The following is a 12,301-nucleotide window of genomic DNA, read 5'->3' on the forward strand; positions in this document are numbered from 1 at the left end:
AAACGCTTATAAAGCTGTAGTGTATCACTGGTTAAGTTAAATTTTAATAACCGGCACATATTAAATAAATCTTCGTATTAAATTTATATTATTTAATTTTACTTCTTACACTGAATTTATACTGACCTGACATGGAGAAAGTCTAAAGGGAAGTTCAAGTGATGTAAGGCTCCAAATGTGGATTGTTTTTCTGTTTTGTTTTGTTTAACCACCTTAATATTTCGATTTGTTTAAAAAAATGTTTCTCGATTAATTCTTGATAAGATCAAGTAATCGTAATTTGAAACCAACATATGTTTTTCGTTTATATTTAATAAGTGTGAAACATGTACAAAAATGCTTGATTTAATGTCACATTCTTCCTTCCTGTTAAAGCTAAAGGCTGTGTTTGATTAAATAAGAAAAATTATTTTCCCCAAAATCATTAACTCGGGTGAAAACTGAAGCCCGACACTGAGCACAGGGGAGGCTCGCTGTTGGGACGGCAGAGCGCGAGCTGCGCTGTGATTGGTCAGCTCCGAAGCTTATTGTTATGCTGTCAGTCCACATCACATGGTCGAGCCTCTATTAACAGCTGAGCTTGGCGCCCAAGTTTGCAGAGTTCTGTGGCACAGCAGAGCAACGCGCAAGGGGCTGTAGAGAAGAGAATCGCAGCAACCCGGTAGACTTCTATATAAAAGTAACAAGTTTTCGTTTTTAACACGCAAAGTTTTTTCGTTTGACTTCTGGGTAGCTTTTAGTTGACAAAGGTTTATTCCTTGTTTTAGATTTAAGTAAACTTTTCGCGCGCTTGGTTCCTACTTTTGTAGAAGAAGACTTAACTTTTTTACTCGTGATAGACGATTTATAAAAAGTCGGTTGAATGTATAGCATGATGGAAACCGAGCTGAAAAGTCCCCTGCCGCAGTCCAACGCGGGTTCGGGGCCGGGCGGGAAGAGCGGTGGCGGGAGCGACCAGGACCGGGTGAAGCGGCCGATGAACGCGTTCATGGTGTGGTCGCGCGGCCAGCGCAGGAAGATGGCTCAGGAGAACCCCAAGATGCACAACTCCGAGATTAGCAAGCGCCTGGGTGCAGACTGGAAGCTGCTCACCGACGCTGAAAAGCGGCCGTTTATCGACGAGGCAAAGCGCCTCCGTGCCATGCACATGAAGGAGCACCCGGATTACAAATACCGGCCGCGGCGCAAGACCAAGACCCTGCTGAAGAAAGACAAGTACTCACTACCCGGCGGGCTCCTGGCTCCTGGCGCGGGCGCAGTAAACAGCGCTGTGTCCATGGGGCACCAGCGCATGGACGGCTACGCACACGTGGCCAACGGTTGGACGAACGGCGCGTACTCGCTGGTTCAGGAACAGCTGGCCTACCCGCAGCACCACGGTATGAGTAGCCCACCACCTCTACAACAAATGCACCGCTACGACATGACGGCGGGTCTACAGTACCCGATGATGTCCACAGCGCAGACGTACATGAGCGCGGCGTCCACTTACAGCGGCGTCTCGTACGCGCAACAGAGCCCGGGCGCCGTGGGCCTCGGCTCAGTGGCCTCAGTGTGCAAGACAGAGCCGAGCTCACCACCACCTGCCATCGCCTCCCACTCACAGCGCGCTTGCCTCGGAGACCTGAGGGACATGATCAGCATGTACCTGCCACCCGGAGGAGACAGCGCCGATCACAACACACTGCAGAGCAGCCGCTTACACAGCGTCCATCCACACTACCAGAGCGCGGGCACCGGGGTGAACGGAACGCTACCCCTAACCCACATTTAACAGACTCACGCGTGTTTTAGGGGTAGTACATGGAGCCGAAAGAGTGAAGGAGACACTGTCCCTGAGATGCATCGAAAAGACTTGTGTTTTAGGGGTAGTAGAGTTGAGATGCTGAATGGAGCATTACCCCTAACCCACTTTCAAAATACAGACTCATGATTTTTGGGGGGGTTTGAGGAAAGGGGTGGGGGGTAAAAGGACTAAGTACTTCGGATACTTGAACATTTATAATTTGAAAAAGAAGAAAAAAAACACAGTTCAGTTTTTTAAAGAACGAAACTATTTTAATCTCAATGAGTTTGAAATCCGTTTAAAAGTTAATGACATATCATGAACTGGGTTCTGTATGTTGCTCTCAGTTTAGACCTGCATTGCAAAGAAGCTTTTTTATTATAAGCTAACGCAATCAACGTGTGTGCAGGAAAATCGGACTTCTGACTCGAAATGCTGTCAGATTTTCTCTCTATGAAAAATAAATAAGCACATGGCTTCACGATGAGGCTGTTGTAATTTCAGAAAGTAAAAAAAAAAAGAAACCTGGAGTAAGAGTATGTTTGCTCATTTGAATGTTTACACTTAATTTGTAGAATGTCAGTTTTGTTGGCTGTGTCCAAACCTGTGTAGTTTTTATTTCTGGGTTGTTTTTTTCCTGCATTAGTTTTACACTGAAATGAAATAACTGTGCTGGTCGCGAGCGCAAAGTTTGTTTTATTTTATTTATAGTACTTTTTAAGTTTGTGAACCATAGCCTTTATGTCTCGTTCACTTTTCGTTTCAGTTTGTGTGTGTGAAGCTTGTTTCCTGTGATGTTTTTACAGTATCTGTTTAACCCCATTTTTGTGGGACAGAGAGTTTTATTTAAACTGGCGTTTCTGCTTATTTGAAGACCATCCTTTATTCTCAAATGCTGAATAAATTTGTACAAAAGCAACACTCATGTCTACACAGATTTATTTTCACGTGGGGTTTGGGGGGCCACTGGTTGATCTAAGGAAAAAAAAGCCTCAGGCTTTTCGCAGTTTGCAGACTAAAACTACAGCAATCCTGAAAAAAAAATGGTTTTATAAAACTAAAACGCACATAAGTGATGTGTTAAATGAACTGTAAGTCAAACACACCCTTCCAGTGAGCAGTTGCTTTAACTGAAAATGATGCTGAAGTCTAAAGCAGGCTTAACCACATTCTGTCTTAGCCTTTTTTTTCAAGTTTTCTTTCAATTAAAATATAAAAGAGTGAATGTCAATCATAAAAAATAATTTCTTTAAAAAAATAAACTAGAGCATAACATAAAAATAGATTTCAAACATATTTAAATTGTTCTTAATTTTTATGTTTACATACAAGTCATATTTAAATAGGTTCAATATTCACATATGAATAGAATAATAGATAAAATATTAAATTCCCCTTTAAAAATCCAAATAAGTTGACACCTGTTGACATGGCAATATTATTATTATTATTTAAAATTCTGCTTCTTTACATTTTTGTAATTGTTCAGACAAAGTTGCTTCACACAACAAAATTCCCAGTGTTGAATCAACACCGTAGTGTTAATAGGTTCATTTGGTCCAAAAGTGGAGATTTTAACGTGCATGAGTCTCAAGTCTCTGTTTAATGTTTACTTATTTTTTAAAATAATAATTTATACACACAAACACACTATAACTATAAAAAAAAGTTCATGCTTTAGCAGGTGTCTGTATCAATTTTTTCTCCTCTGTGTTAATAAATGAGCTCCTTTAGTAAAGTAGTGAGTTAAATTGCACTTAATATGCAAACTGTCTACATCATACAGCACACAGATTAAATTATTTCTCTTTCATATAGTTGCTTTAGTTATGAAAAGCAAGCTTTATTATCTTTGCAAATGCCAAATGTTTATATCTTTGCTAATATTTTCAGTGTTTAATATTTAATGTGAAAGTTAACCAAGTCACTAAGGTCATTGAAAATAACACCTTGAATTACTTCCTTCTCTTAAAGAGTACTGTAGATATTAGCACTACTTTAGAGTTATACACATTGTACAGGACCTCAGTTTTGTTACACAGTTCTGCTCTGAGTTAGTGTAAGTTGGACTAACTGAGACTTCTGCAAATAATGCAAGATGTAAAAAAAATTCTTTACAGCAAATTAAAAAAAATAATTAAAAGAGTAAATTTAAGTAGATCTTTGTGCATAGATTTACTAATTAAATAAGCTTAATTAATTAAAATCAATTTATGCCAGCCTATGATAATTCAAAGATTGCTTCTTATAGACAGGGATTTACAGACCTGCGGTTGATTACACTTAGATCTTATCTTTTACCTTTTTACAAGGCTGTGACTTTTGCCAAATTAGAGTGACAGCTCTCTGTCTACTGTGCTATAGTAGCCTAATGCTTTTGCTGCACCTGACACCTTCACAGCAAGACCCCCTGCTGCACTTTCTCTGTGCCACTGAGCGGACTCTGCTGAGACTGACGGCCTTCCCACACACAAACTGCTGGGGTTTGATCTGTAGCCTCAATGCGCTCCTGGGATTAGTCCACTCACTGCACCTCTATGGATGACAGGAGATTAGATTAGGACCTCCCTGCATTCCCTCGCTTGGTCTTAACTCATTCTAGTGCAGTAGTGGCTGCCTGTCAGCTAATCACACACTTCAGATCTTTTTTTTTTTTTTTTTTTTTAATTTAAGCTGCTTTGGTTGCATGACTTGTGGCAGACTGCGCAGGGTTGGGGACAGGGAATAAGTAATTCAAAGACATTTGGGTTGGGTGGATTTAGCCATTGCCCTGTTTTATTATATACCTCAGTGGCTCTAAGTTAGCTTAGACACCAAATATCCTATAGAGTATCCTATAGAGTGTTTTAAGCAGAAAAGAAAATATATTAGTTTTAAAATATATAGTATGAAACCATTTAATTATTAGAATGATAAAAATCTATACATTTTCATACTGTATGTCCACATTTTAGTAAAAATATTTTTACTGTTAAAGGTCACAAATTTTAAAGGTTAAAAATCATATGTGCTTTAATTTACCTAATGCTTAAAAAATATTATTTTGTAGGTAAACTAATTGTTATTGAGTAAATATATTTAATAACTTGAAATTAGAATCCACAACTGCAACAGTTTAAATGCATAATAGCTTAATAAAAGTGGTGTGATGTATACGTGCAAAAACATTAACTCTATGTAAAAGTGTGGATAAGCCAATGCTTTAAAAGCATTTTTTGTTTGTTTATTTTGTTTGCTCATTATCTATGAAACACATTTAAGAGGTAATCTGTGTGCAGAAGAAGTAGTGCAGTAGTTAACCTCTGAGTTACATTAGTAAAAATCTGTGAAAAGCAAGAGCCACCCTAACTTGCAAAAGAGGCCTCTTTTACAAACTCGCACAAAATAACTCCACAGTTAGATAAAGCATAGCTGTGCCCACTCAGCAAGTGCGGGCACATCCTCTCTTCCATCTGCCTATGACCTTACTGGGGTTGTTTGTTTAACCTCCTCTCCAAACCATCCTAATTACTCCTCACTGCAATTCGGCAAAATTCAGACAGCACTAAACTAGTGGGATATTTTCCCTCATGCTTTACATCCATTATTGGAACGCGACATTCCCTATACTATTTCTTTTTATTTCCTGTATAGAGGCACCGACCTGGTTGAAGGATTATTTAATAACAAACATAACCTTTTCTTTTGGTTATGCCTGACCTACAGGTTGGACGGGGAATGCCTCGCCTGAAATCATTATGTTGTGTGTGTTAATCAGAAGTTGCATATAATATGTTAGAGCTTGAAAGTCAAAACATTAACTGTGTGTAAATAACCAACAATCTAAACTGGTTATGTGCTCTTCCAAGAGTGTCATACAGTGCTTGCAGCTGTAAATCAGGGACGGCCTATTGATCTGTTACAGCATTAAGGGGGAGCAGGCTTGCTGTAGGCAGAGCTGTCAGGCTTGTCCACTGGACAGAGGCTGCCGTTGGCTGCGGGACTGACAGTCTAGTGGAGTGAAGTGGAGAATAGGGGGTGCAAAAGCTTGAGGGCTGGGTTAATCCCCCCTGAACTGGGGCAGATGTTGTTAATGAGACCCTCTCAGATCAGCTCCCGCCGTGGGAAAATAGCATCCAATCCTTATGGGGTCAGGGCTTTGAGCTGACCCTCACTGACTCATCCGCACTTTGCAAAGTTGGCTATTCTATTGCACTTTATTTAGGTGTAGGTTCCACCTCTCTGGCCTATGGTTGTTATCCCTGTGCTCACTTACACCTATCCTTCACTAACAAGAATGGTAAATAAACCCACTGGGCATCTGCTATATATTTCTTGTCTTATAATATGAAAAAAAAAGAAAATATGATATAAATATATATTTTTACCTAAATCACTGTACTGCACGCAGTTTGGCACTACTTTTAAAAACACTCTCCCCCCCAAAAAGGAAGCAATTTTTTCTTTTTTTTTTCAGTTATAATACCTCCTGGCAGTTGGACTTAATCTCAGCCTTGACATGGGCGGATGTGTGCCAGCTTGCTTGTCCCGTTTCTCTGATGTCTGCTGTTAACAATATCTGCGGTTGGAGCTCCATCGTATAGCAACCGCAAAGAATGCAGGGTGGGTGGAATAAAGGTTAGCTGCTGCTCCTTGTCAGGTTCAGCGAGGGAGCACAGGTGAAAAAGTTGAGCTGACATTAGCGGCCATTGAGTTTCCGTCAATGGTGTATAGATATAATCAGAAAACTTTGTCAAGAAGACCAGAAAAGGCGTAAAAAATTTAAACGTAATTCAGATAAATGAAAAACATAAGGAATGTCTCAAAAGAAAATTTTACTTTGCTTTTTATCCCAGGTGACAGTGCAACATGCACTATAGTCTAGGTGTGTTTTGATCATGATAATTATTCTTTGATTTATCATTAATTATTTGTCTAAATATACATCAATGTCACCACATTTAATATGTTCTTTAAATACTTTTTTGTGTTATCATTTTAAGTGCTTGTAAGCATTTTGATTATACTCAAGCACAAAAAAAAGTTGTTAATTGCAGCAGCTAAGCCTACACTCTATACAAACATATTTAATGACTTCCCAGTCAGAGACTTTGTTTTTTCTTCATCCCATTATGGTATCTGTAATTGTTTATTTAGTAAATGTTTGATTTAAAGCTCTTCGTGTGAGTAAAGCAAACCTCAGGATATCATACTAAGCAGAAAGTGACTAATATTATGGATTGTGGAATGAAGGCTTAAAGAAAGTCAAGTTGTTTGAGGAACTTTGTTATTCTTTTTTTCTTCTTCTTTTTTTTCTGCCCTGGTTATGTACAGTGGAGTGAGAATGTGATGAGAGGTAAAAGGCAAACCAAACGTTGTAATTGTCACTGTAGCCAGCATACAAATAAACATATTATACAATTTGTCAAGCCATACATTCACTACTGTCTATACAGTGTGGCTTTTGTGTTTTAATCTTCATGAAGTAAATACAGTGGAGAAAGTGGCTGAAGTAAGACACATACACCCAGTGACAGTGGAACAAATTTGGTACTGTAAAGTGACAATGCAGACAGAACAAAGGTTAAGGAGCTGCAGGGTACGGCATGATGGTGTGTGATTATGGCTCCCATCTAGGCCACAAATATTGATTATTGTGGACCAGGGACCTTGAGATGAGACTGAGATTGACAGATGAACAAAGGACATTTCATGTCTTACTTCATCGTGACAAATTCTTATCATATCTGTACTGTCAGGAGGATGTAGAGGTACATTAGATCCATTCAACGTGAATGTTCTAGAGCCTACCAGTCTTGCTTTTTTTTTAAATCCAGAACAAAGGCTGTATTTTAGAAAAAATTCATATATAAATTTTTCCTGAAAAGCCTTTTAAATTACACGTGCATGACAATTTTAAATTATATGAAATGATACTGGAAACAGTTAACGAGATGTTCCTAATGGGAACAATTAACTTTTAGTTATTGATTGCTTGTGTAAATTGAGTAATATGTCTGAGGATTAGTGTGTGTTTATAATGTGTATGTTAAAAAATTAGAGCTACTCAGATTTTACATTTGAGTCCATAGCTCCTTATTTCAAATGTAAAATTTCCCATCTTTAAATGTTTCTATGTGTAATATATGGGAATGATGAATTATAGGTCAATAACCTTCACATTTTCCTATTAAAATACTGTATATAAATAAGGAAATGAGGATGCTTGAATTCAAATGTTGTGCTTAGTGGCGATAAGTAATGAGCTGTAGTGTAAAGTCCAGTGGTCTGTCAGGGTCTGTTTCATGTCATTTAATTAGAAACATTAAGCACTTTTAACTGATAATGGCTGTCACTAAACAAGAATCATTTTCAATTAACTAAACTCTGTATGTATATTTGCATGAGACCAACACAACACCTTTCCTGTGAAATAATCTGAAAATAAATAATATTCTAAATAATGTATGTCTGAAATTAAAGTAAATGACAGTTGACATGGTTTCACCAATCTGAGACACATTAAAAATGCAACTTACATGTTTTTGTTCCTAAGACATTTTTCTGTTATCCTGTTCATCCTCAGGACCTGTTTAATGCTGTTCTGTAATTATTTCATCCAGTATGTTTTAGCACAAGATCAAATTATGTTTTTTTTTGGATTTGCTCCTTCATTGCTAGTTCTATGGCATTCTCCTGGGGAAAATTAAGGGTACTGCGAAACTTTTGGTGGAGGTGGAACGGTACAGCATAATAAAGAGTAAAGCCAGACAGGACTCGAGTGCTTTGAGGTCCCTTTCTCTACTCCTCGTCTGCCTTTCATCTCATCAAGTGTCATGTGTAGTGATGCAAGTTTTACCTTGAGGCACCGCTTGTCAAAATGGTATTAGGTGCATTTTAAAGCTCACTAAAGCACCATTTGAAGTTTCTTTTTCCCAGTCACTTGTTAGTCCCATAGCACTGGTTCTCTGTACTGGTTTATCACATGATTTCTTACAAGATAAGGAAAGAAAAATACGGCTAGATATGTCCTATCTGCTGCGGTATAACTGCACCTAATATTTGAGTATACTATAACTCACCATACAAATACACACAATACATATTAATTTCAGGGTGCATTATCATATTAATGTTTGGGGCATTGTAAATTATGTTATAATGTAGAGCAATGCAAATCTTCAGAATAAATAGGTTTTTAAGTGAACCCTTTTCATGAACGGGCTGACCAAGTGGTTAGGCATATATTTTTTTATTACCAAGTGGTAAAATTTTTTTTGATGTTTTTTTTTTTTTTTTTAAAGTTCTGTATTGGATTCTGGGCTCAAGAGGCTGCATTAACAAATCTTTGTTCTTCAGAAATATGCGCGTTTCACTTAAAAAAATTCGCCCCCAAACTTGAGAGAACTTTGTGCACCCTCCCTGTTCCTCCACCCCTGGCAAATATCACACCTTGGATGCATAAACATGCCTGAGCTCCACACATCAACCCACCCAGGGGGCCTGGTCAGCTATAGAGCCGCGCTGTGACACCAATCAGGGACGATGGCGGCCTCTTTTGTTATGCTAACAGGAATCGCCTCTTCTCTTATTCAAATTCTCCCCTACTCTTTCTCCTTTCCCTCACTCTTTCCCTTCATCCTCTCTCATTCTTCCTCCCCTCCTCAAGGCCAAGTAAATCCACACTGAGTAAGGGAGCTGGAGAGAGAAGGGAAGGAGTTTGTGTGTGAGAGAGAGAGAGAGAGAGAGAGAGAGCCCCCTGTCCTCGAGCTGCTGATCGGTGGGCCCCTCGCTTGGGGGTCAGTATGGCTCTCGCCTTGCCAGGCTGTTTCCATGCCCTGCCGAGGCCATTTCATATTCAAATGCTCCAATCAGCCCTGTGACCTGCAGGGGGCTTTTTTACAGCCTGGGCCCTGGGTCAGCGGGTCAAGATGGTGATTTAATAGCCGAGGCGATGGGAGGAAAAAAAGTGGGAAAGAAGCGATTTAGAGCTTGAATGAGTCATAAAAAAGCATTTCTCTTAAGTTGTCATGTAAATGTGAACAACCCTTATGACTTTTTTTCTTTTCCTATTTATAGCTCTTATTGACCTAGTGCCTGTACTTGTGAACTTTGTTTATCAAATACTATGCACATGTACTAGGTGTAACACAACGCATTCATCCGGAAAAGCGATATTCCCACATAACCTATTGGTGCCATCTTGTCTAATGAAACATTTCTTCTCGAGCATCTTGTTATTCCTGTCCCTAAAGGTGTGTTAACAGAACAGGTATGAGTGTGTGGGCTGGCTGACGTGAAAATATCTTGTCTCTTATAATGCAACCTATAAGTAGTGGGTAAAGTTTAAGAAGTTCTCATGAAGCACACCTAGACAATGTTGTATGTTTATGTTCCTATTTAAGTCACTGTCCCTTGTGCTTATGTGTAATGCGATTGCCATGACGTACTGGATAGGCTTTATATAGGCTTTGTATGAAACACATCATACTGTTGCCTAATTTAGCATCCTGCATTAAAAGATAAATTTCTGACACTTTTTTCGGAGACGATCAAATACAATAAAAAAAATAAAATAAATAATAATAATAATAATTAAAAAATTATAAAATTACACCTGTTTCAGTCTCCAAACTCAAAACAAACCCATCTAATCAAAATATTTATACCACAATTTTTCTAAGACTCGCACATGTGCTGCGGCCTTCATTCTGTTCGCCTACTTAGCCGTCTCTTGACAGGTAGTCATTAGTATTTCAGCTTAAGCCTGTTGAGATGTAAAAAAGGGCTTTAGTTGGGTGCATTCTCCTGCTTATGGAGAAAAACACAGTGACAGCAACTTCACTGACTGACACAAAGGTCAAAGTTGGAGATTTAAGGTAACTAAGGGATTTGTATGTCGCCTAGTGACTAGTCCATCTTTACATTAATTCTGAGACGTTTGGAAGTGCTAATGTGTGTGTGTGAGAGAGAGATTCTGTGTACATGTGCATATCTGAAAACAAAACAAAAAAACTTTAGCATAGTCTTCACTGAACACAGCTGCGTCAGTGGCTCAGTGTGGCGGTGTCTTAACCTTTCATCATTATTACTCCTCCACTGCTTTTAAAGAATAAACTCCAGCAGCTCAGCCCACCTACACCAACACCCCCAGCCCTGTGTGTGACTGCACGTGTGTACGTGTGTGGGGGGATATGGGGTAGATGTCCAGCTAGAGACAGCACCCTGCTATGTTCACTTTCTTCTGTGCCGTCACTGACAAGTAAAGATTTTTTTTTTTCTTTCCCTTTTCTGCTCCCCTAAATTATTTTCAATTTGATCACAAATGCAAGTGTAACACACTCAAGTAAGAGGAAACAGGCTTGAGTGTTGGACAGCCATACCTCATTATTAAAGAATATTTCTGTCCTAATCCCGATTAATACTGTTCTTTCATTGACTGTACTAATACATTAAAGGAAAAACAGACACTTATATAATTATGCTCCCTGTACCGTATACATATAATAAAGCAGGACAAGGCTTGAGGAAATGTTCCACCTGCTATTTACCTTACAGCCTTAAAGTCATAACCGTTTGTATTGGCCCCTCTAATTATTTCAACGGCAACCCAAAGCCAAGTGAATTATTGCAAGTTGTGAGCTTTACAAAGGTGGCAGTTTTGTGTTTTTATCCTGCCTACTGCTTTCACCGGAATGCAAGTTATTTTTAAATACTTAAACCCAGACAAAATTGATAATCTTCCTCCGACTAAAATGACACAAGGCAGTTAAAGATATGAATCCTTTGCAAATTATCACTGTATGGGGCACTATTTTGAGTCTGGAATGCTTTCAGTGCCTGTCAGAATGCAGCCATCGTACTAACTGAGTGTAATGCTATGTTCTGTCACACAATGCTTTTTGCACGTCGCATGCCAGACCTCCCGCACTATAGTACAGAACAGAGTTTTCTCATGGCAAAGCATGCTCTGAAAAGCCCATAAACTATGAGAAAATGACTCTAAATAGCCTTAATTCTGTCATTAGGTGAGAGAATGTGACGCCAGGATTGGTTGGCTGTCTGTTTCATATTCAGCAGCTCTGGATGAGGCAGTGGGCCTGCTGGGAAAATGGTGTCGTAATCAGGAGCCGATCGCTCTGCCTGATCAGGTATGAAGTCTTTCTCTGCCTTCCTCAGGACGCTTCATCCTCATCCTCCTCTCCTTGCTCTGTTAGCAATTTCCACTGATCCTCTATTCATCCTGTTGCTCTCTCCAGCTAGGGGCAAGTTAATGGGAGCAGGGATGATATTGTTGATTTGGGGAGGGGATTACAGCGTTTGAGATGTAGTGGAGTAAGCAGGGAGGGGCTTTTTTTTCTTTTTCGTTCCCACATTTAATTATTCAGTATAGATGAACTAAATTCTAACCCCATAAAATTCGGATGCCCTTTGGGGGGTCATTTGCATATAATTCAGCCCCCCTTCTGTCCCTTTCCAACTCCTTTGGTTTCCCTCCGAATGCCAAAGAGAGGGAGAAGCAGTCAGGCCTGCCTG

At 39.3% G+C, this 12,301-nt stretch overlaps 1 protein-coding gene across 1 annotated transcript; it reads left to right on the forward strand.

Moving 5' to 3' along the window:
• The first annotated feature begins 615 nt into the window (after positions 1 to 615).
• Positions 616 to 2,705, forward strand: sox3 (SRY-box transcription factor 3). The gene has a single exon (XM_053506577.1). The coding sequence runs from the start codon at positions 863 to 865 to the stop codon at positions 1,772 to 1,774; it is 912 nt and encodes a 303-aa protein (XP_053362552.1). The 5' UTR covers positions 616 to 862; the 3' UTR covers positions 1,775 to 2,705.
• Positions 2,706 to 12,301: the final 9,596 nt, after the last annotated feature.

The sequence above is a fragment of the Clarias gariepinus genome, chromosome 10 (genome assembly GCF_024256425.1).
Source record: "Clarias gariepinus isolate MV-2021 ecotype Netherlands chromosome 10, CGAR_prim_01v2, whole genome shotgun sequence".
Classification (NCBI taxonomy): domain Eukaryota; kingdom Metazoa; phylum Chordata; class Actinopteri; order Siluriformes; family Clariidae; genus Clarias; species Clarias gariepinus.